The sequence below is a fragment of the Callorhinus ursinus genome, unplaced genomic scaffold (assembly GCF_003265705.2).
Source record: "Callorhinus ursinus isolate GAN/ISIS: 27379988/994484 unplaced genomic scaffold, GSC_fseal_2.0 scaffold8, whole genome shotgun sequence".
Classification (NCBI taxonomy): Eukaryota; Metazoa; Chordata; class Mammalia; order Carnivora; family Otariidae; genus Callorhinus; species Callorhinus ursinus.
Genome location: NW_027397070.1, coordinates 11,213,835 through 11,235,330, shown reverse-complemented (window position 1 = coordinate 11,235,330; position 21,496 = coordinate 11,213,835). Strand labels below are relative to the sequence as shown.

Here is a 21,496-nt window from a genome sequence, read left to right as displayed (position 1 = left end):
TTCTTCCTTTCTTTCTTTCCCTTCCTTCCTTCTCCCTCCCCTCCCTCCCCTCCCTCTTTTCCTTTCCCTTCCCCTCCCCTCCCCTCCTTTCTCTTCATCCCTTCCTTGTCTGTTCTTCCTTCCTTTTTCTTTCTTTTCTCTCTTCTCTCTCTCTTTCTCTCCTTCTTCTCCTTCTTCTTTTTACATGTCCTCTGAGCAAAGACTATTGGTGAATCACTGAGCTAGACACTAAGGGGGGACATGAAGGTGAACGCCATGGTGTCTGCTTGTGGGGGGTTTACCAGGTCAGTGCCCCCTTCTTTATAATGATTTCTTAGGAAAGCAGGAGCAGCAAAGGCCGATCGCTTACCTTAGCCACCAGAGTTGTCTCCTAAGCCTGCTAGTTGTTATTCTTTGGGAATTATTCTCAAGAACAGAGTTTGCCTTTTGTCACTATATGATATGAAGTATTGGCAAAGGTTATTTTTCTTTCTCTCTTAAGTCCTCCACTCTTTCTACTTTTTGAACCTGGATAACCCTCTTCCTAGCCTGAATAGACTATCTTCTAGGCTTGACAGTATACATTATCTCTTACCTTTGATGTAGTGCATAGGCCAGGTTGACTTCAAATTGTTTCAAACGTGCTCAGTATAAATAGACTTTGTCTAGGAGTAGGCCAAGATGGGTCAGAATTCCGGTCCACAAGGACTAAAACCAGTTGCTTTATGCTCAACTGATGCATAGCTTCTCCTCTTGTCCCACCTGCTGCCTTTTTTGAGATTTTTTTTTTTTTCCTCGTTCTTTATTGCCAAATAAACGAGTCTCAGCATGGGCTGGGAAAGTGAAGAGGCAGGGTACAGAGAGCTGGCCGCAGATGCCTGTTCTGTCCATGACCTGCACTCTGGAGCCTTGACACGTTGCCTGGCTGCCAGCCCGGCAAGGGAGAGGTCCTGTGCCTCTGGGAGCTCCAGGCCCTGGCTTGGCTTCCAGCCCCATGCCTGGGGTGGTGACAGGGCTTCCTGACTGTCCGTGGGTCTGAGCCCAGAGCTCGCTTGCTCTCTTTTGGGACCCAAGAGGTTTTTTTTTTATTTCATTAGTGACGTATTTTAGCATTGATGGGTACAAATAAAGGACAGGGCACTTGCTGATACTAAGGGAGGCTTGAGCTTGGGTAAGAATCCAGGATTTCCACTATTTCTGCAGAAGCTCCAGATGCTGTGCCGATTTCATTGCATCCACCCCTGGCCAGCTGGTGCTTTTCAACTCTCATCACCACCACCTCCAGATCACAGGGCTGCAGCCATGTCCAGGAATAAAGTGTTAAGGCCCACTGACATTGCCGTCAGCCGACAGAGGGTCAGCCCTAGTAGCACGCTCCTATAATTGCCCCTCTGCCTCTGCAGACCCTCCCCCGTGGAAGGTTCTGGAGGCTGCCACTAAGGGCCAACGTCAGCAGCGCCTACCAGACCGAATGCCTTGGGGAGGCTGGCTTCAGCACTCTGTTCAGGATCGAGTTTCCAGCTTCAGCAATGTTTTGACTTACTCTATTCTTCTGACTCTCCAGCGCGAAAGAGAAATTTTGGAAAAGTGTTGGGAGAACCCAATTCGGTGTTCTTAATTACCTTCTCCCGATTTCCAATTTTCAAGTGTTTATTTCAAGGACCTGTAGCAGGCACTGTAGAGAAATCTAGGGCCCCACAACCATAACCACATTTCCGTATCTGCTGGTCTGACGCAAGCCTCCATTAGTAAAAAGCACCCTTAAATTGGCAAATGTCACTGAAGACTTAAACTAGGGAATGACATTTACTACAGTTGGTGGCTCTGGGACAAAAGTGTTTGCCTTTTGCTTCAGCTCAACCCGTTCCTCTCTCTTCATTTTCTGGAGAGCACAAAATTAACATGTGACCCATCTGTAGCCTTCTCTGAGAGATAGCAAGCTGAAGTTTTCCTTCTTTTTTTGTTAGCCAGCTGACCTGCCTTCAAACGTGGCAGGCTGCATGCTGCGTGCTGACCTAACCAATAACACAGCACAACCAGGACTTACTCTGTCTGGAGAAAGAAAATACATATTTAGTGTAAAGAGAAGATATAAACAATGGAACGGTTGGTTATACATTATAGATTGTAATAAATGAAAGTATCGAGTGCATTTTCAATGATTAATGTATGAAAACTGTCATCACGTACTGTGCATTAATCAAGAAAAAATGCACACTTCCCATAGTGGTTAACGTGCAGGCCCACTGTTCAGCTTTGATAATGTGCATAATAATGCTCAGTATGACAATGAGTTGGGGTAGCTGAAAATTTAGGATGGTTGCAAGTTTGGTGTAGTATTTGGATTAGCATCTTAATCTGTGCCTTGTCAGCCTCATCACGACACAAACTATGCATTTTTTTTTTCCAAAACTAGCAAAAATATGAACGTATCTTTTTTTTTTAAACTTTAAAAAAAAATCAAGAGTAATGACCAAGGTACCTGCTTAAACAAATACTACCAGCATTCATTAGTTAGGATGGTTACATGTAAAAGAAATGATGCCAGATAGTAACAAATCCAAGAGAAGTTTATTATGAAAATGGCACCTGCGGATGAAAAAATTAAGTTACATAAAGACAACCATGTATGTGACATGTATGAGAATCTACAAAAGTATAAAAAGAACCCTGTTGTAAATGAAGTATGTACATTTCTGATTTGCAGCATTATCAATGGTCAATGAAAAAAAATGTTTCAAAATAAGCCAGGCACTCAGGAAGTTAGGTCCGGTTAGCTTCACACAAAACAAAATGTACCATAGCTGTCGCTTTGTAACGTTTTAATTTTTTTTTTATATATACTGTAGAGTTGGTAACACTGCTAAGATTTTTACGAACAGAATATCCCTTTCCCCATTATTCAGCTACTTGGCACCAGTCTCCTCATAAAAGTTTTCATATATTTGTACAAGAAATAGTTAAAAACACAGACACAGTCTTCACAGGTAATGAAGTGTTTTTTTTCATTTTGTAATTTTAAACACTATGGATTTAGACAGCAGCTGTGATTATCTGTTAGTTTAAATCACCAGAAATCATTTTGACACAACACAGAAACATTTATAAAAGAAAAAAAAAAAAAGAAAACCAGCTGTCTAGCTGTTGTTTGTAGCTGACAGGTGCGTTCCTTTGATTGTTCGCTAGCTAGAGCAGAGCTTCCAGAAGTAATCTTTAAATATCATGACTGGCCTTCTTCACCTGGTAAACCTACTCATATCCTTCAAGTAAGCTCACTATTAAAATTTGTGGCATTTCACTTCTTTTAGTTATTATTCCACAGTGACGTGGGCCCAACTCACAGAATCGAAGGTCCTAGAGGAAACCACTCAACACAGTGATATTCAAAGGACAGCCGAATTACTCTATTAGCATTGCACACATAAACAAATATATATGACAATTCTATATTCCATTATCCCCTCCCCTTTTGTTTTTAAAAAATGTTGGTTGACCTTTGAAATAATTTTCTGTCTCACTGGTAATTGCTTTATATATTGCTCCATCAGCCAACCTGGAAGGAAACCAAAGAAAAGCACCCACTGCTTATATAGGTAGAGCACAAGGGACTCTGGGAATGTTAACAACTGAGGCTATATGGCATCAATTTATTTAATATATCTGAGCATTATTCTTCAGTGCTTTGTGTTGCACTCCAGAAGAAAAAGTCATACCCAGAACTCCACTGTGGGAAAAAATGGCTCCATTAACCTTGAGCTAGTTAAGAGTCTTTTTATCTCTGAGAACGAAGAAGATTTTGGAGAAGGGTAAAGGGGGGGGCAGGAGAGATGAGGAGGGAAAAGGGGAGACTAGGAGAGAGGGAGGGAAAGAAAGGAAAGGTCGGGAGAATATACACCAGCAAAGCAACAGCAGTTTTAAAAAAGTGGAACGGAGGATTCACAGACAGTAGAAGCAGCATAGGGTGGACATTACAGAGGAAGGCCACCACACAAAACTCACTAACCCCCAAGAATCACTGATTCACTAGGACTGCAGGAATGGGACTGGACCACCCCGGACTAGAGAGAGCGCACAGAGAAGACAAAGGACAAAACAACTACATTAGCTTAGTATATACTGCATATAGCAACACACATTGAAACTGCAATGGGACTGACAGCCAAGGACACGTACACATTGCACACATTACAGTTCTCACATCTGTTATTAGATGCCTTAAAAACAGCTGCCAAAGATGGAGTGGAAGAAGAATTTATACTTGACAGTCATTTGGAGTGTTTGACACTACACTGATTTCTGGCAACAAAGACAAAATAGGAGATTTTTTTTCTTTTTAGTTTTTTTCTTTTTTTTTCTTTTTTTTTCTTTTTTACTTAATGTGCGGTTTTTCAGTTGCAGTTATCTGTTTGAAGCTTATTAACCCATTCTTTAGTTTTAAACCGTACTGGTTTTGACCTAGAAATAAGAGAACCAAAGGGGAAAAGAAAATGCCATCAAATCAAATCAGTCCCCCAAAATACAACCTTCCTTTTTTTTTAGCAAGAAATGAAAAAAAAAATCAAAAACATGTTAAATATCTTTTCCTTCTTTTACTCTGAAGTGTTACTGAAGTTGCAAAAATTAGCCTCAGTTAGACTGAGAAAAGGAAAAAAAACACAGCTCAACAAAAGGCAGTATGTATCTAAACTCCTCCTCAAATCAGTTTGAGTTTTTCCAAAAGCCCCTTTAAAAAGGGCTTTATTGACCCATTAAATTTAATGTGAGGCTATGTTTGTTAGTTGGGAGGTAAAAAATTTTAAGTCCTGCAGCAAACGTTAATGAGGGCTTTGTCTTAACTAACCAAGGAGACTGCAGCAGCGGACTCCAGACCAGGACAGAACACATTTTTTCCAAAACCCAGCCCAGGAGCTGCATTTTGTATGAAGACATTACAGATTAATAAATGATAGCACCATGGTTTTAGAAATTAAGTTAATGTTTCAGTAATTAACATTTAGTCCAACTTTTTTTTTTTTAAACATTCTAGTCACAGGCCAGAAATTAAGTTTAAGAACCCAAATTATTTTTATGTGCAAGTAAGAAAATCTTAAAATCTTAACCATAAAAAGAGAATTAAATTCTGCATAAAATTCTAAAATACTATCCCCCTATTTTTTTTTAAAGGAATTAGGAACCAAAACAAACAAACAAAAAAAAACCACCCCATTTCATTTGACTTAGTCAAACAGGGCACATTGTTTATGCTTGTCTCTTTCAATCTTGATCATATCAAGATCTTGATGAAGAAACCCAATGGTTGTCACTTGAGAAATCTCTTGACCACAAGACTGAGTATTCTATGGCAGAGGCATATACACATTAAAGACATCTTAATAAAGATGTAAAGGAAAGCAAAACAACCCAACACACATCTTAGAAGAAGACAAAATGGCAGGCAACTGGTCATCTGACTCTCTGAAGGCAAAAAATAAACATATCTTTACAGGAAAGAATAAGTCAAGTTAAAGAAAGAGGGGGGTGGGGCAGGGGCCGTCGTGGTGAGAGAGGACGCTGACCTGCTCGAATTCAAAGTGCTAGAATTAAAAGGTCTAAACGAAAACGCCGACGATGCCTCCGGGCGGAGCCCTGGCCCGCGCTGGGCGGCGCCTCAGTCCTCCTTGCGCTCCAGAGTCTGTGCCGCGTGGATGCCGTTGCTGTAGACCGGGAAGGGCAGCGTGGAGAAGAGTCCCTCGGCCGTGGTGAACACGTTGCCGGCGGGCATCTGCGTCAGGCTGGCGGCGCTTACGGCGCCGCCGAAGGGTCCTGACATGTTGAGCCGGTGCACGTGGTGGTAGAGCATCTCCATGGGCGTCTTGGGGTCGAGGCCGAAGCCGGGGCTGTTAACGTCCACGAAGTTAACAGCGTGCGCGTTGGGCAACAGGTTGCCCTGCATGGCCAGGGTCACCTCTGCGGGCGCGTAGCGGATGGTGCCGGTGGTGTAGACCCTCTGCGCGGCCGTGCTGGTGGCGGCCAGGGTCCCCGTCACCCTGTGCACCAGCGGGAGCACGACGTTGCCCGCCTGCAACCTCTGCAGCGCCTCCAGGTCCCCAGTGTACAGCAAGGAGTTGGACGTGCTGGGGCCGCTGCCGCCGCCGCCCCCACCCCCACCCCCGCCGCCGCCGCCGCCGCCGCCGCCGCCCCCCCCGGGGTGCTTGTCCCGCGGGGACGCCGAGAGCGGGGGCGAGAGCGGGTCGGAGGCGACGGGGGCCAAGGCCGCATTGGCCGAGGCGCCGAACTGAGTCTTGCGGGCGGCGGCGGCGCCATCGGCGCCCGGCGGGGTGAGGACCGAGTCGGGGATGGCCACGTGCAGCCCCCCGCCGCCCCCGCCACCCTGCGGGGACGGGAAGTGCTCGGAGCTGGGGGGCTTGGTCATGCTATAGGGGGACTCGTTCCTGGAGATCTCCCGGTTGGGCGGGTAGTTCCAGATGCTGCTGTCGTTGTCGAAGTTGATGGGTTCCGAGATCTCCGTCTTGATCTTGAGCACCGAGGCACTGTTGGGGGACGACAGCAGCCGCGGGGGCTCCACGAGGCCCGCGTCCAGGCCGCCGGGGCTCGACGCGCTGGACAGGCGCCGGCGGCTAGCGCTGCCGCCCTTCTGCCGTTTCCGCCTCTTCTTGCGCTTCTGGTGCTTGCTGGAGGCCTGCGCGCCCGCCTCGCCCGCGCTGTCCGAGTCCTTGGCGCTGTCGGACGTGAGTGACTCGCAGTTCTGCAGCCGCAGGTCCGACTCGCTCTCCACGTAGCGCTCCACCTTGATCTGCATGGGGCCCAGCGCGCCGAAGCCGTCCTCGCCCGCCTTGGGGTTCTCAAAGTCCGAGTGCTCGAAGCTGTCGTCGCTGTCGCGGCTGTCCGGGTTGCTGGAGCTGTGGCCGTCCTCGTTGCAGTTCATGTCGTTGTTGCACGCGTTGCCCGACTTCTTCCGGTCGGGGTCCGGGTCTTCGCTGTTCTCGGACTGATTACCCTTCTCGTCGGACTTGGAATTCTCGTTGTCCTCTGCGTGGGGCCAGTGGCCGGAGGTGGCGGCGGGGAGAGGAGACACAAAAGACACCACATTAGCAGGGTGGGGGTTGGGGAGGGTGGGGCGGACGGGGCAGGGCTGGGGAGGTGCATTGGCCCACCGGAGCTGCTCCCCCACCTTAGTCACCTAAAGCCTGGGCTTTCTCTCTCTCTCTCTCTCTCTCTCTCTCTCTCTCTCTCCAGGGCCTCTATTAGCTGGGCCTTTACTCCAAGTGTGGTCCGCAGACCAGCAGCTTTGACATCACCTGGATGCTTGTTACAAATGCACAATCCCCGCTTTTCACCCAGCCTGCTAAATCAGATTCTGTATTTGAACAGGATCCCCAGGTGATCGTTTGGCATATTAACATTTGAGAAGTCCTGCAAAAATATTCAGGGCCTCAGAGTCAATAATCTGGAATAAGATGTTAGTGACATAGAAAAATGATGGTATGCAAGGTGACTTTCTACAGAGGGCTGCACCCTCCGTTGGTGAATATTTGTTCATTATTGAAAACCACACTCCTAATTCCTAAAGGTATTTTTCTTGATCGTGCTTAGCCCTGCAGAGAATCAGATGGTGCTTATTTTTATTTACTTTGATCTCTTCCCCCCACCTAGAATACAGGCTCTGTGGGGCAGGTCGTGGAATTGTTGTCTTCTTTGTTCCCTGCTATATGATACAGAAGTAAGGAGCAGAGCCTGTCTATTTTAGAACTTCTGCCCTAGTAAAGAACGTTCATATGAATTCAGTTTAGGATAGGAAAACAGTCAAGATCTTCTGTGCTTTGCACCTCCTTCCGCTTCCCTGAAGGTTTGTCGAGGGATATGGGCTTACAAGCCTGGAGAGCAGGTGCCCTAGGGATGGAAGGTGGTGGTGGGGGGAACCCCTAGCCATCTGGCAAGTTAGACGGAGAATAGATTTTCCCAGTAACACAACTCAGAAGATTTAGGGATGATGCTGAGTTTATGGCTCTGCCATGATGCTTTTAGATGGCAGCCTGGACTAGAACCTTGGGCAAATCATGGAACTACTTCATTTCCGTAGAAGAGGTTGGGTTAGAAGAGGCTTAGGATTCTTTGCAGCTGTAAGATACTGTGAGTTCTGTGCTCGCCGGCTCTAAGTGAGTCTGTGGGAGTGGGGGTTGAGGATTGGAGGAAAGTAAATTTTTAAATTAACTTCCTTTTGCCCCAAAGAACTACTAGAAAGTCTGCTTTCCGAAGAGTCATTCACCAATGCCATTAAGCATCCTGCTTTGGCGGCTCAACCCCAGCTTGGTAAAGGTGTGAATACGTGGGGCTCACAGATAGAGACTGTTGTGGAGGTAGCGCAGATAGCGCTGCCTACTGCTCTTGGTAAAGAGGCCAAAGCTAGCTAGGAGGTCAGGGCCGACGTGGAGCGAGTGCTAAATCAATCAGTCTCTCTCTCTGCATATTTGTGTACATATAGACATGTTGGGATGTATAAATATATACTAAACATGACACATGCACGTATAGATACCACATATGTATACACATATATGTGTGCACAGATGTATGTGGTGGTACATAAACGCACATGCACACGTGTGCAGAGAGAGACTCAGTATCAACTTGATGTCTGTGTATCAACCTATGTCTCTGGATCCCACGGAGCGGTCGCTCTGCTCCGCCGGCCGCCCTCGGGCCCCCGCCCACCCCTCGTGTTCAGACAGGCAAGCCGTGAGCGCAGAACATGGAGAAGGAGGAATACCTGTAATACCTGAGGTATCTTTAGAGTCTGATTCCGAGTCGGACGTCTCCGAAGATTCCGAAGTTTTCTCTGGCAGGTGGGGGAGCTGTGCGATATCCATGGGTGTGTCCTTGTACTCGGGATTACTGCGGGAGAGGGAGGCATTCATCAGGAGGGCAGACACCCATTCTCGATGGCCTGCTTCTGACCATCTTCTCCCCACGTCCTGGCCCCAAACTTTTGGAGTTGAGAGTTTAAAAGACGCCGTGAGAAATCATTTCTCAGCTCCTTATGGGACTTCTGTAGAAGCTGGGATTTCACGTGCTGGGGATACAGCTGCACCCCGCTACAACGGCTGAATACCCAACTGCCACAGGAAAGCCACTGAAAGGCTTTTAAATAATCAGGGAGCCCTGGGGGCCAGAACACTGTGCTGCTTGACATTCCTCCCAGTCTCACACCTGGGGGGAAGGGAGGGTGAGAAGTACTCTCAGCTAAGCCTTCCCAGGCCTCCTGGTGGGCCCTATCTTCTCTTCGGCTCCTGATGAGTCCATTGCCTCAGTACCCTTGTTCTGGTTCCTTGATGGAGCTTCTCAGCTGCTCAGATGGCTCCACAGCTACCCGGCGTGGGGGCGGCGTGCCGAGCCCTCGGCGCCTGATGATCTGACAGATGCACAGGTGCACCTTGGGATGCATGGGTTATGGCTACTGAACTGTCAACACACCCATTACAATCACATTTTCAGCCGCTCATGTGGTGTACACCTGTGGCTTGTTAGGCTGGGGCTCTGATTGCAGTGGGGAGAGACCCAGTGTGAACGAGGCCCTAACAGAATGGATCTAACCCCATTTGCACAAACGTGCTTAATTTTTGTTCTATTTTTAATTCAGAAACAGGCCTCTTCTGGAAAAGAGAGTTGTGTCCGGTCAGTTTGAGTTAGTTATCTTCTAGAAATGCCACTCCAAGGCCAGCCCAATGAACGAGCAACGTGGGCTCCTGTCATCTCGGGACGCGAGGAAAGCCTCTGGCCTCGAAGCGGAAAAGGGCCTCTTCTACGTTCCATGATGGCTAGCCACCCAGAGACTTAACCAGAGACGATCACTGATCCGTTTGCTACTCTCTAGTGAAGTTCCTATAGTAAAGAGCCAGCGTTTCAGTAGCTACTCCAAAACGGCCGGTGTCGCTCGGAGGGTTAACTCACTAAGATGGATCGTCAGGCATTTACGCCTTAGTGTGAATTAGCTTCAGTAGCAGAGCTTTGGCGAGATAATCGGATGAGGCTAATGGTGGGAAGGTGGCCTGAGCGCTTATGCTGTCTCCGAACACTCTGGAGTCCCTGACTCCACCAATGCGCGAGGGAACAGGCAGAAGAGCAGTAGAGGGCCAGTCCTTTCACGACAGGGACGGAGAGGCCTGAGTGGGCCCAGAAGTGAGGGATTCTGAGGAGGGAGAGGTGGTATGAAAATACTGCTCAGGGAGGAACAAAGGACACGAATGTGGGAGAGAAAAGCAACCTTCAGTGAGTTGCTCTTTTGCTAACATAAACAGTTGCTATTTTGCCAAGGCCACGCACGTCCTTTTCTTCTAGATCTTTAGCCTAGAGAAGTGATACCGATACATGGAGGGCGTGGTGGAGTTTCCTCTGCTGACGCCCATCTGTATTAGTCTCCTTTGGTCCAGATGCCACGGGGCTTCACAAGTCATTTGTCACCCAACTTGTAGCCTTTTATTATTGAATTCAGGGTTAGTCTTTGGGTCAGCTGAGATGGGTCTACCTTGTCTGGGACTGAGGCCCTTCAGCGTGAAAACTGGTCTTTGGGACCCAAACTGCTTCTGTCCTATGGAATTAGATAGACTAGAATCACCGGACACTTGGGAGCTTGTATCCTTTGATCCCAGGCTAGATCAAGGGGGTTGATCCCAAATTTCATGGACTGACCTCTCCTTCACCCTTCTCACTGCCTGCATTTGGGGGCAGAGTAGGAAGTCATGAGACCGATGAGGCAGTAAGAAAGATCCAGACCAGAAGGAATCTCCCTGAATGGGAGCGGCAAGTGTACGGATGACTTCAGTACCCTAAGTTACATCAGCACGGGGGACAGATAGCTTCTAGTCTGTGGTGTCCCTGTTACTAATGCCTCATTTCTAATAGTAATGGGTCTCCTTGGCACAGCACCATTTTTGACCAGCCAAAGAATGTTAGTGCCACACTACCTTATTCTGTTTTCTCTCTGGCATGTGAGTTTTTACAACCTGCATCACACATAGCCACTATTCCATAAGCCTCTTGGCAAAAGGATTCCTTGATATCAGAACCCATCTTGAGCATATCACAAACACAGGGGAAGGTTCGAGTGAAAATCAGGTCTCCGAGAAAGCCACATTAAATACACATACTTGGACCTTTAGAGAGAATTAATGTAGAGTAGAAGAGGTCAAAAAAGGAAAAAGAAAGTAGATAAATGAAGACTCTTTTAAGTGGTGCACATTAAGGCCCTCTCTAGAGCAATAATCATTAGTGTCTGATTGATATGCTATTGGTAGCAAGCACATTCATGCCTTCGAGTCATCACCGACGTACGCGAACACACTCTGAAGGGTCAGTGTGCTGATGAGCTATGGTTGTCAGCCTCTCGGCTCCATTTGGCTGTCTCAAAGAAAAATGGGATTCAGGTACTCCCTGTCTAGATTATCAGCCAAAGGGCAGCAACGTCCATTCATAAGACCTACCGGAAGCTTTCCTATTCAGACCACGTGTGGGTTCTGCGTGGTGGCTTCCGGCCAAGAGAAGCCAAAAACTGGAATGACGGTGGTGGGAGACGGCCAGGCCTCGAGCCTCCTGATAGTTTCAGGACAGGATTGGTGGAGAACCTCCTGGAAATTCTGCCCCCAGAAGCAGACCACCCCGGCTGTCGGTCTTGGTTTTCTTTTTGCTCGTTTGACTCCGGGGATGAGAAAGCAGATGAGGGAGGCAAGAGAAATGGGGTGGTGGACTAGAATTTAGGGAGCTGTGGAGCCTGGCCTCATTTACGGATGTCAACTTGAGGGCACATTAAGATAGCAGTAAAACTGGACTGAGGCCACATGGCATCAGGCACAAGAAGATTGCTTTCATTTATAGACTGATACTGCCCTGATTCTGGCAAAGCAGCTCACTCAGCTTCCTAAAACTTGAATGCCCAGGGAATCCAATGTGGTGTAATATGCTTAAGGTTTCAAAGGGATGGAATACAGGGGGGATATAATGCACCCTGCCCCTTCTTCCCCATGCCCTTTTGCTCAATTTTCTCAAGGACTAGAATGCATGAGTGTAGGCTGACGGGGTAGGGAGAAGCGGGTGCTTCTTGAATGCTTCATCTGTGGACAGAAGTCTGTAATTTTTTTTTTTTTTCCCTAGCCTGAACATTTGTGGGGGATACCAAAGCAACTTCTGCAGAGCTGCCCAAAGGTTGGCAGACCAAGAATTACTGAAAATGTTGTGAATCTGCCCTAGATGTCCCCTCCAAAATAGCTCTGATCTTTTCATATTTCTTTGAGTCCCATGGAAGGAAAAGCAGAATTTCCACATAATTCCACACCAGAGACTGCCAAAAGATAATAAAACATGTCAGCTATTAACCATGGGCTGCATATTTTATAACTGACGCAGAAATGAAAAAGAATTAGAAAATATACCTAAGAAGATAATTCACCCAGATGATATTCTTCTCATTTGCGTTCTTGGCATTAATAGCTATGGTGGCACTAGATTGTATCCAAATATATCCTCCATTCTTCTGCATCCAGCGATAGTACTTCGTCACACACTGGCCCTTATTCAGCACTGGGGGTAAAAACAAAACAAAACAGAAGGCATTGTGTATTGAGACGAGGACCAAATGATTATGATCTCGGCAAAACGGCACGCTTAGAAAGGGGAGGTCCTGCACTAAGCCAGGGGTGCCCTTCTGTAAGCTTAATGTAGAATGCCATTAGTAGGACAAATAAAATCAACAATTCAGTGGAGCGAGGGTTACTAGCATTTGTAGCAAGACTTTATTCCGTTTTGGGCAGCCATGGTGTGAACGGAAGAATAAAAGGACCACAAATCTTGTTGGCTCACAGAATACCTAATGTGGTGTGGATATTGTCAATGGGTTTGACGTCAGACGCTAACAAAGGAAAATCTGTATGTGATTTATTCATAGCTGCGAGGTAGATCTCTTTGAGATTCCAGATATTTGAATGGTTCCGAAGATGCTTTACCTGTCTTTGATCATTTCACCTCAGTGCAAGCAGTATCAACCAGTGTCCTCGTACATCTGTTCCTTTTGATCTTGTCGAACAGAATATGTAGTCCATGTATGAACGAAATTTACATTGGTCAGTCAGGGGAAATTCTGGTGAGACTTTACTGACTGTGGGAGCAAAATAAATCCCCCGGCCAAGTCAGAGAGAAACCCTGGCCTAAGGGAGGCACAGAATTGACTTGGTGAGAGCCAAACAGAGTGTGACAGCTCCACACAGGCTCTGAAATATGGCCCCAAATGAAGGAACAAGTAAAAACAATCAGTAATGTGAATGGTGCCATTAAATACCCACTGAAGGAGAGCTTTAAAATGCAGATGTTAAAAATGATACTTTAACCAAAATCTTGCCAAGCTGAAATTGATTTGATTTGTATCTGGGTACTCCTGAGCTAGTAAAGGGGAAAGTGTAGTAAATCATCCCCTGAAATAAAGTGCTATGGAAAGGAATGGTTTAAAATGATGCCGGAAATGTGCAAAACCTGCTGTTACTACTTGGCTAGGGATCCCAGCGACTCCACACCCCCGAAAGCGCGCCAGCTGGTTGGCCACTAGAGGGCAGTGTGCACTCGTCCACGTTGCCCACTTTTTGGCATGTCCTTGTCTCCGTCTGCTAAAATGAAAAACCTCTAACTGCTGTAATAAATTTGGCTAAATTAGCTGCTAAATGGTTATCTCAAGTAATATGTATTTGCATTAATCATCTTGCTCTAAACCAGAACAAGCCAGAGTCCTAAAGATGTAGTAAATTCATATTGTCCATTTAATTACGGCTAATAAGTGCTTCATATACAATAGTTTCGTGAAGTACATTTTGATTTTTTTGGGGGGGGGTTGGATGGGTAAAGGGAAGTCACTTTGGAAAAGAGCCGTGTTTTAAGGCTGTGGAAGCTCATCCCGTCACATCCAAGCCACTCTTCGTGGCTCCAAAGGTGATCACAAAATCCCCCTCCACATCGCCATGTCCCTAAACATAGAAGCCCCGATGCCGGTCTCCCATGCTCCCTTTGCCTCACGATGCACTCAATGGATGGCTGTAAAATGTAATAATTATGTCTTCACAGTTGCTTGAGAAAGATTGGCTTTGATGAGTGCTTCACATAGTGGCAAGCTCTGTTCTGAAACTACTCAGCAGTTCAGGGTATTTTTAAGGCCCGGAACTGTCACTTCTCCTGGCGGCGAGGTTCCAAAGGTAGCATTGTCCTCTCCTTTTGTAGGCAATTGTAAGTTCTGCCATTCTGCATGCATGGCTTCCCAGGCTACAAAACTGCGTGGTGAAGCTGAGAGCAGGAAAATACTAACTCTGCCGTACAGCTCTTCTGTCAAATCGCTGTTGCATGCAACAAGATGTGCTTTTATTCAAATCCTCTCAACCTGGTTACCTATTAATAGAGGAAGGATGGGTTATGAAATTTTGCCCACTATTTTCACAGAGAGAAACGGAGAGCACCCCCATCGGCGGTCGGTGTATAATTCTATCTGCTCTTGTCTCTGGACTAAGGAATAATTGCAAATGGATCTAGTATTTTTAACGAGGGCAAAGAGATGAAGAGGCCCCTTTTTTTGGAATCTCACCTGAAGAAAACACTGAGCTGGCAGGCCAGATCAGCCCAGCCTGGCTGGGGATTCCGGACTGCACTGTGACCATTGGTAGGCAAAAAAAAAAAAAAAATTATCCCCAGGATACAGTGCATAGAAAGGGGAAAAGTGCGAAAGGACTTCTAAAGTTAAATTAGAATTTGCAGAATCAACATAAAGATCCCCCCCACCCATTCCTTATAATACTTTCTCTTCTTTAAAAACAAAGAAACAGGGCGCCTGGGTGGCTCAGATGGTTAAGCGTCTGCCTTCTGCTCAGGTCATGATCCCAGGCTCCTGGGATCGAGTCCCGCATCGGGCTCCCTGCTCAGTGGGGAAGCCTGCTTCTCCCTCTGCTTCTCTCTCTCTCTCTCTCTCTCTCTCTCTCTCATGAATAAATAAATAAAATCTTTAAAAAAAACCCCAAAGAAACAAAATCTCAATTCTGAAATGCATAGCCAGCAAAAACATCTGCCTCCTTGGTGAGCTCCACGTGTGTGCCGTGAAAGGCGCCGAAAGACTAATGTGGTGTCGTCTTTTGGAGCTAAGGTAGTATGACTCTGTTTCCCGAGAATAAATACAGATTTAGTAGGGCCCAATAATGCAGGCTTCTCCATCAGCCTGGCCAAGGGCCATCTAGCAAAGAGAGGAGACCTAACTGAGAGAGGCAGGCTTGGTAGGTCTTCGTGTGAGGAAGTGATTGTGGAGGGACCGCTGAGGAAGGGGGCCCCCTCAGGCTCCTTTGGGGAGTCAGGCAGCCGCCTGAGTGCCATAAGGTGCTGTGGGGAATGCCACAAAGCAGGTCTGGGAGCCCATCGCGGTTGGCAGGAGAAAACAAGTTTCATCTAATCCATTCCCCTAATCCCTGGGCCAGCCGGACAAACGGTTCTGCAGAGGCGAAGGTGCATTCTGGCCTGGACGCCGGTCTTGGCTCTTTCCTGAGGACTAGCATTTTCTGAATACGACCTCCATGTGTCAGTGGGAAATCGGACAGTGAGAGAGAAGGTACTGAGTTAGCTCCTGCTACAGCAGGAAATGGGGACCAAAATATTGCCCTAGCTGGTTTTGTTTTCCAGGAGGTCCCACAAAAAGAAGTCACAATGGAATTTTGCTTCTTTTAAGATGAACAAGGAATCATTTTTGCTTGGGGCTCCAGAATATAAATTTATGACTTTGGGATGAAGCTTCTTTCTTTAAAAAAAAAAAAAAAATCATACTGGCAAATCAGTTGGATCATTCCAGCTGCGCCAGAGGCAGGCTCTGACAGTTTTTCCTGAGCTCATGTGGTCCTAATCAGCTCAAGAAGAAAAGCCACCTTGGTGCCAGTTTGAAAGAGATTTTTAGTTTGTAATAAATTAGACAACTTGAAAAAACAAAAACTTTTTCAATTCGCTTTAATCCGGTGGCTGTTGTTTTTTATTTGTGAGTTTTAGCTTTAGCTAATGGAGCAAAATGAGAGAATGTTTGTGTCAGGCACTCTCCTAAAATCCCCTTTGTGGGGAAAATCCGAAAAAAGCATGACGTAAGTTACTTGATATGGAAGTCCTAAAAAAACAGCTAATTGTCCCTTGAAAAGAGATACATAGTCATCAAACCAATGAGCTGCAGACTAAGTTCATAACAATGTGCTCAAACTAAACTATAAAGAGAGGAAGCAGAGAGAGAAAGAAAATTTATATGTGGGTCGTATTTTTAGCTTTATACCATGATATGGTCTGAGTACTTTTAATACATAACCTGGCATCTTTGATGTATCTCAAAGTTTACTTTTTGGTGTCCAAAATTTTTGACAGAGCAGCCCGTGTGCCCCTTGCTGGATTCACTGGTCACATCACAACATCTCTAGAATTATGTCGTTTAGGTTGTACCATAGGAATTAGTTTTTATATAAGGCTCTCACAACGTTTTGATGGCCTTTACGGGGATTATACAGGGTAATCGTGAAGACATGGGGAGGATGGATACGTGTTTCCTAGGTTCACTTACAATCTTGAAGGGTCCCAGGTATCATTCTGAGCACCTCTGCTAGCACGGTGAGAACTTGTTTCTTTTACTCTGAAGTCCAGGGTGTAACCAATTGTTCTTGGCTACTGTTGCTCTCAGGAGAACCAAGAAGTGGTCATCAGCGCCTCCCCACATTGCAAGCTGAAGGTGCCTTTGAGTTACAGGCTGTGCCCTTTAGAGGACAGAGGTGACTCCACGTTTGTGAGAAGAATATAACAAAGAGAAGCAATTCCTGCTGGTTGAACTGTTCCAGTCCTGCTCATCTGACAATTTTTGGCTATTGGCATCAAAATCCCACCCACCCCCAGTTGTGAAGGGAGTGACCAATACAGTTCAATCAAAAGAAAACTGCAGGGTGTTACTGAATATCTTTGAAAAATGTCACCTGGCCTCTTGGCTTGAGTTTAGTGGGAGGCATACGAGAAATGTCCTGCCTGTGGAGGAGAACACCTCTCCCCCTCAACCTGATGAACTCTTGCTGAAGCACACATCCATGGCTCTGCACACAGGCACCAACAGAGGGATTTCAGTTTTCCTTGGGAAAACTTCGTCCCCAGAAATAGACCGATGATTGAAAGGACATAAAGGAAGCCTGTGTCTGTGGCAGGCACATAATTCTGTTAGTAAATCAAAACAAATCAGTACAAGTTTGCCTTCAGAAATATGGAGAAAAAAAGAGAACATGGTCTCTTCCTGTTGGGCTGTTCTACCAAATCAAAGCCAAAGATTCTAAATAGTGAGTTACTTGTGTCTTAAAAAAGAAGGAAGCAGTCTAATTCAGTTTGAAGAGGAGATGAAGAACACATATCAAAAGCGGTCTTTTAGCAAAATGTCTCACAAAAGGACATTTTAGTGGTTTGCATATGCATTAAAAAGCTGCAATACTTGGCGTATTCAGGTAAGTATAGAATAAATAGGAAATGGTGAGATCATCGGAGATTGCACACTTCACATTCACACAGCTGAACAAAGAGCTTCATTATCGTCATGGCGATAGGAGGACGCATCTGCTGCGCCATTCACCCCTCCGTGAGGTACCTTCATCAGTGGCTGCACAGAATGGAGAGGGGGTGCTTTCTCTCAGGAACCCAAATACTATTTTGGAGTTCACTAATGTGGAGAGCGTGCAAGTAAGGCGGGGGGTTGTGTGCTAGAATCACACCTTTCTACTTAATACCACAGTTGGTGCTTAGCTGTAGCCACTGGTTTTCTTTCTACATTCACAAAACTGGCAGATGAAACATGAAAAAGAATACTGACTCCTTTAATCTCTGCTTCTCCACCTAAGGCCCAAGGCAGGCTGACAGGGAACTTCATTCTGGAAACAGGACTTTTTTTTTTTTTTTAAATTCTGGATTACTTTTCCCCTCTGCTTTTGAAAACTGTGGGCTATAGGGGAATGAACCTGACATAGACTTAAAACAGGAACAAGTTTCTTTATCTAAAGTTATAGTCCTTGATGCTTACAGGAAGGTCATTTTCAAAACCCACAGGAGAAACAGCAGAAACTGGGCATTAGGTGCTTTATTTACTTGCAATAGAGACAGTTTTTCATTTAGAACTGCTCATAGGATCAACCAAGGCTTTGATGCTGTGCAGACTTTCCTATAGATTTTGCAATTAGTGAGCTAGATGTCTTAAATAGCAGGCATCCACAAATTGGTTTTTAGTTTTTTTGTGAATCTATGTGCCGAGCAATATTTGGTAAAGTTTAATGGTATTTGATACTTAACGTGAGTTACGAGCTTGAGGACAGAAGACCTGTGGCTGTTCTGTGAATGACTATGCATCATCTATGGATTTTCCCCCTAATACACTAATGACAGGCCCTGCTTGAATCGCTATCTGTGTGATTTATAACCTCAGAAGAGGTTTTTTCCTACACCACTGCCAATTGATAGATTTTTATTAACTGTTAATATTGAATCATGCAGAAAACTTTTCATTGATTTAGGACATGTCAATTTGTTAAGTTTTAAAAAAACAAATTCCCCTTTTCTTCATGATAGTGTACTGAATTGGAGACCAAGGCTTTTAAACACCGATGGTATCGTGTTCTAGGACGGGAAAAATCAGTGATGGTCAGCATGAGTGACATTTGAGGTCTCAGATTTTTTTTTTTTTTCCAAGCTGTTTTCAGTCCAGCCAGAGTTTTTTTTACCACCCATTCGCACCCTTCTTGACCTAAAATAGTTAAGGACAGGGTATTTCTTAGCCCTTACACTTTGTTGGTGGGGGGTGGGGGTGGGGATTTGCCATATAAAGGGAAGCAGTGAACTCTTCAGGGAATTAAGAAAACTTTATGGCTAGGAAATGAGGGAAATGGATTTATTCACTCACTCAATAAATATTCTTTTGAGCGCCTACTTACTCTGTGCCAGACACGGGGGCGTCTCTCAGTATGCGAAAATTGGTCATGGGCCTGTTGTCCTATTTGTCTCAGTCTTGTAATTCCATTCCCTTACCAGTGATTGGCTTAGGTTTGGGATATGGTGAAACAGCGGACAATTGAGACCCCCGGGGAGGTCTCTCTCGTTGGGAGTTGTTGGGGAAGTTTTCTTCATTCTGAAAATAGGACTTATCTCGATTTCCATTGCTATGGGAGACAAGGACTTACCGTTTTCACTAAGAAACTTTAACCGTGATAATTCTTTTTTTTTTTTTTTTTTTTAACCGTGATAATTCTTAGGGAAAGGGGGATGAGGGTCAGAAAGCACAGGGGTCTGATCTTGTCCTTTTAAAAATGAAGTATTGGGGCGCCTGGGTGGCTCAGTCAGTCAAGCATCTGCCTTCAGCTTAGGTCATGATCCCAGGGTCCTGGGATCGAGCCCCGCATTGGGCTCCTTGTTCCGCGGGAAGGCTGCTTCTCCCTCTCTCTCTGCCTCTGCCACTCCCCCTGCTTGTGCTCTCTCTCTTGCTGTCTCTGTCAAATAAATAAATTCTTTAAAAAAAATGAAGTATTGGGCAAGGTTAAGCTGGAATGTAGGGAGAACTAAAAAAAGGTAGAAGCATGAGGTTGCATCTTTACCTCAGATTTATGTCTCTCATGGACCCTGTGTTTCTGGATGAGGTCATTTTATGAAGTCCACTAAACATCGTTAGCAAGAAATATGTAAGTGGTGAGGCATAGGTATACAGAAACTAGTGTTTGGCAAAATCAGGAATATTTAAAGGAGCCCAGGCAAATGTCATTTATTCACCTGTTGTGTAGATTTTCAGAAATCCAAAGACTTTGTTGTGAAAACAGGTCAGATTTTCCCAGGTAGCAGCCGCTGTTGGTTGTCCACTGAGCAGCTGTTCCTTTTTTTCCGTTTTATTTAGAAATAATTGACATACGTCACTGTGTGCGTTTGAACACGCAGCACGGTGGTTCGATTTACATATATTATGAAACAGTGACCACAAATAGGTTCAGCTAACCTTCATCTTCTCATATAGGTAAAATAAGAAGGGAAAAGAAGGATAAAGGAAGAAAATGTCCTCCTTGTGAGCTCTTAGGACTGACTCTGAACCCCTTTCCTACAGATCCTGCGCCAGTGTGAGTTGCAGTCGTCATGGTGGGGATGGAGCAGCTGTTCTAGCACTTCTTCCTGGATCAGGGACCTTTCCCGAGTCCCAGGGGGGACAAGCCTTGATTGTTTAAGCCAGTCACGGTCACTGAATCCAGTGTGTGGCTCAGGCTTGGGCACTTGATGAAAAGCTGGACAATGAGACATGGGTTGGGGGGGCTCTCTATCTGGGAGGGCTGCGATGAGTATTTTTTTTTTAAGATTTTATTTATTTATTCATGAGAGACAGAGAGAGAGAGGCAGAGGCAGAGGGAGAAGCAGGCTCCCCACGGAGCAGGGAGCCCGATGCGGGACTCGATCCCAGGACCCTGGGATCATGACCTGAGCCTAAGGGAGACGCTTAACTGGCTGAGCCACCCAGGCGTCCCTGCGATGAGTATTTTCTTTCCAAAATGAACACAAAATAGTGACTGACCCTTTCCTGACTTTGGACATTGTCTTGTGAGGGACTGGTGATGGGCAGGGCTACAGCTGTCTTTTGATCATGAAGAGAAACTGAAGACAATTACAGAGGAAGTTCATATCCTTTTTGCATGGGTTTTCTGTCACTTGGAACTGGATGCATTCTAGTCGATGTGCCCCACCAAAAATTCTAGGAAGCCAGAGGGGATGCGGAGTTCATAAAGAGGTTCAAATGACCTGATCCTTAATTTATGCTAAATTTTTGGGAAAACCATTGTATGCTAAACACATACACAAATTAAGTCCCTATACCCCTCATCTGCGTTAAACTAGGAAAAGTTTGAGGGTTTTTTTTGAGATAGGCAAGGTGTCATTGAATCAATATTTTAAGGAAAATAGTTATAAAATATATACCTGCATTTTGTTCTTAATCTCGTATAAAGTACAAGAAGTGATGGAACTGATTTTATTTTGGTTGATTCAGGTTAAAATGGATGTCTTAGAAGTATTTTTTTTCTGATCATGTTTTATAAGAGCAATGGGGGTTAGTTTCTCTCAAATATCAGGTATTCCTTATTATGATAATAAAAGCAGCTACTAATTGAAATAGGAACAAGGAAAAGCCCAGGGATCCACGTTCGGATTGTATTAGAATATATCCATCCCACTGAAGTTCCAGCTTACTTCCTGGGCAGAAAGGAAAGATGGTGTGTTGCTGTATTCTGTGTCCTTTTATGCTCTTCTAAGCCTGGAATGGCCCTGACCCTGCACTTCTGCCTATCTCCTGCCACTGTGGCTTCCTGCCATCCTCTTTCAAGGTCCAGGGCAGATGTGGCGCCTCTGGAATTTCTTGTCCGTCCTCCCTTGTTGCCCCGCGCCCCCCCCACCCCAATCTCTGGGATTTCTGTGTTTATTCATCTCAACAGTCCTC

At 45.6% G+C, this 21,496-nt stretch overlaps 1 protein-coding gene across 9 annotated transcripts in view; it reads right to left on the bottom strand.

The window, feature by feature from the left end:
• Positions 1–2,544: 2,544 nt before the first annotated feature.
• Positions 2,545–21,496, bottom strand: part of NPAS3 (neuronal PAS domain protein 3) — an 835,099-nt gene continuing 816,147 nt past the window's right edge. For 6 of the 9 annotated variants that reach the window (XM_073895072.1, XM_073895073.1, XM_073895075.1 and 3 more), the window contains 3 exons: positions 12,402–12,549; positions 8,747–8,871; positions 2,545–7,008 (listed from right to left, as the gene is read on the bottom strand). In XM_073895072.1, the coding sequence (XP_073751173.1) occupies positions 5,627–7,008; positions 8,747–8,871; positions 12,402–12,549 (1,655 nt within the window). In that variant the 3' untranslated portion in view covers positions 2,545–5,626. The remainder of the gene's footprint in view (positions 7,009–8,746; positions 8,872–12,401; positions 12,550–21,496) is intronic. The other 3 variants (XM_073895074.1, XM_073895078.1, XM_073895080.1) reach the window with 1 other exon arrangement.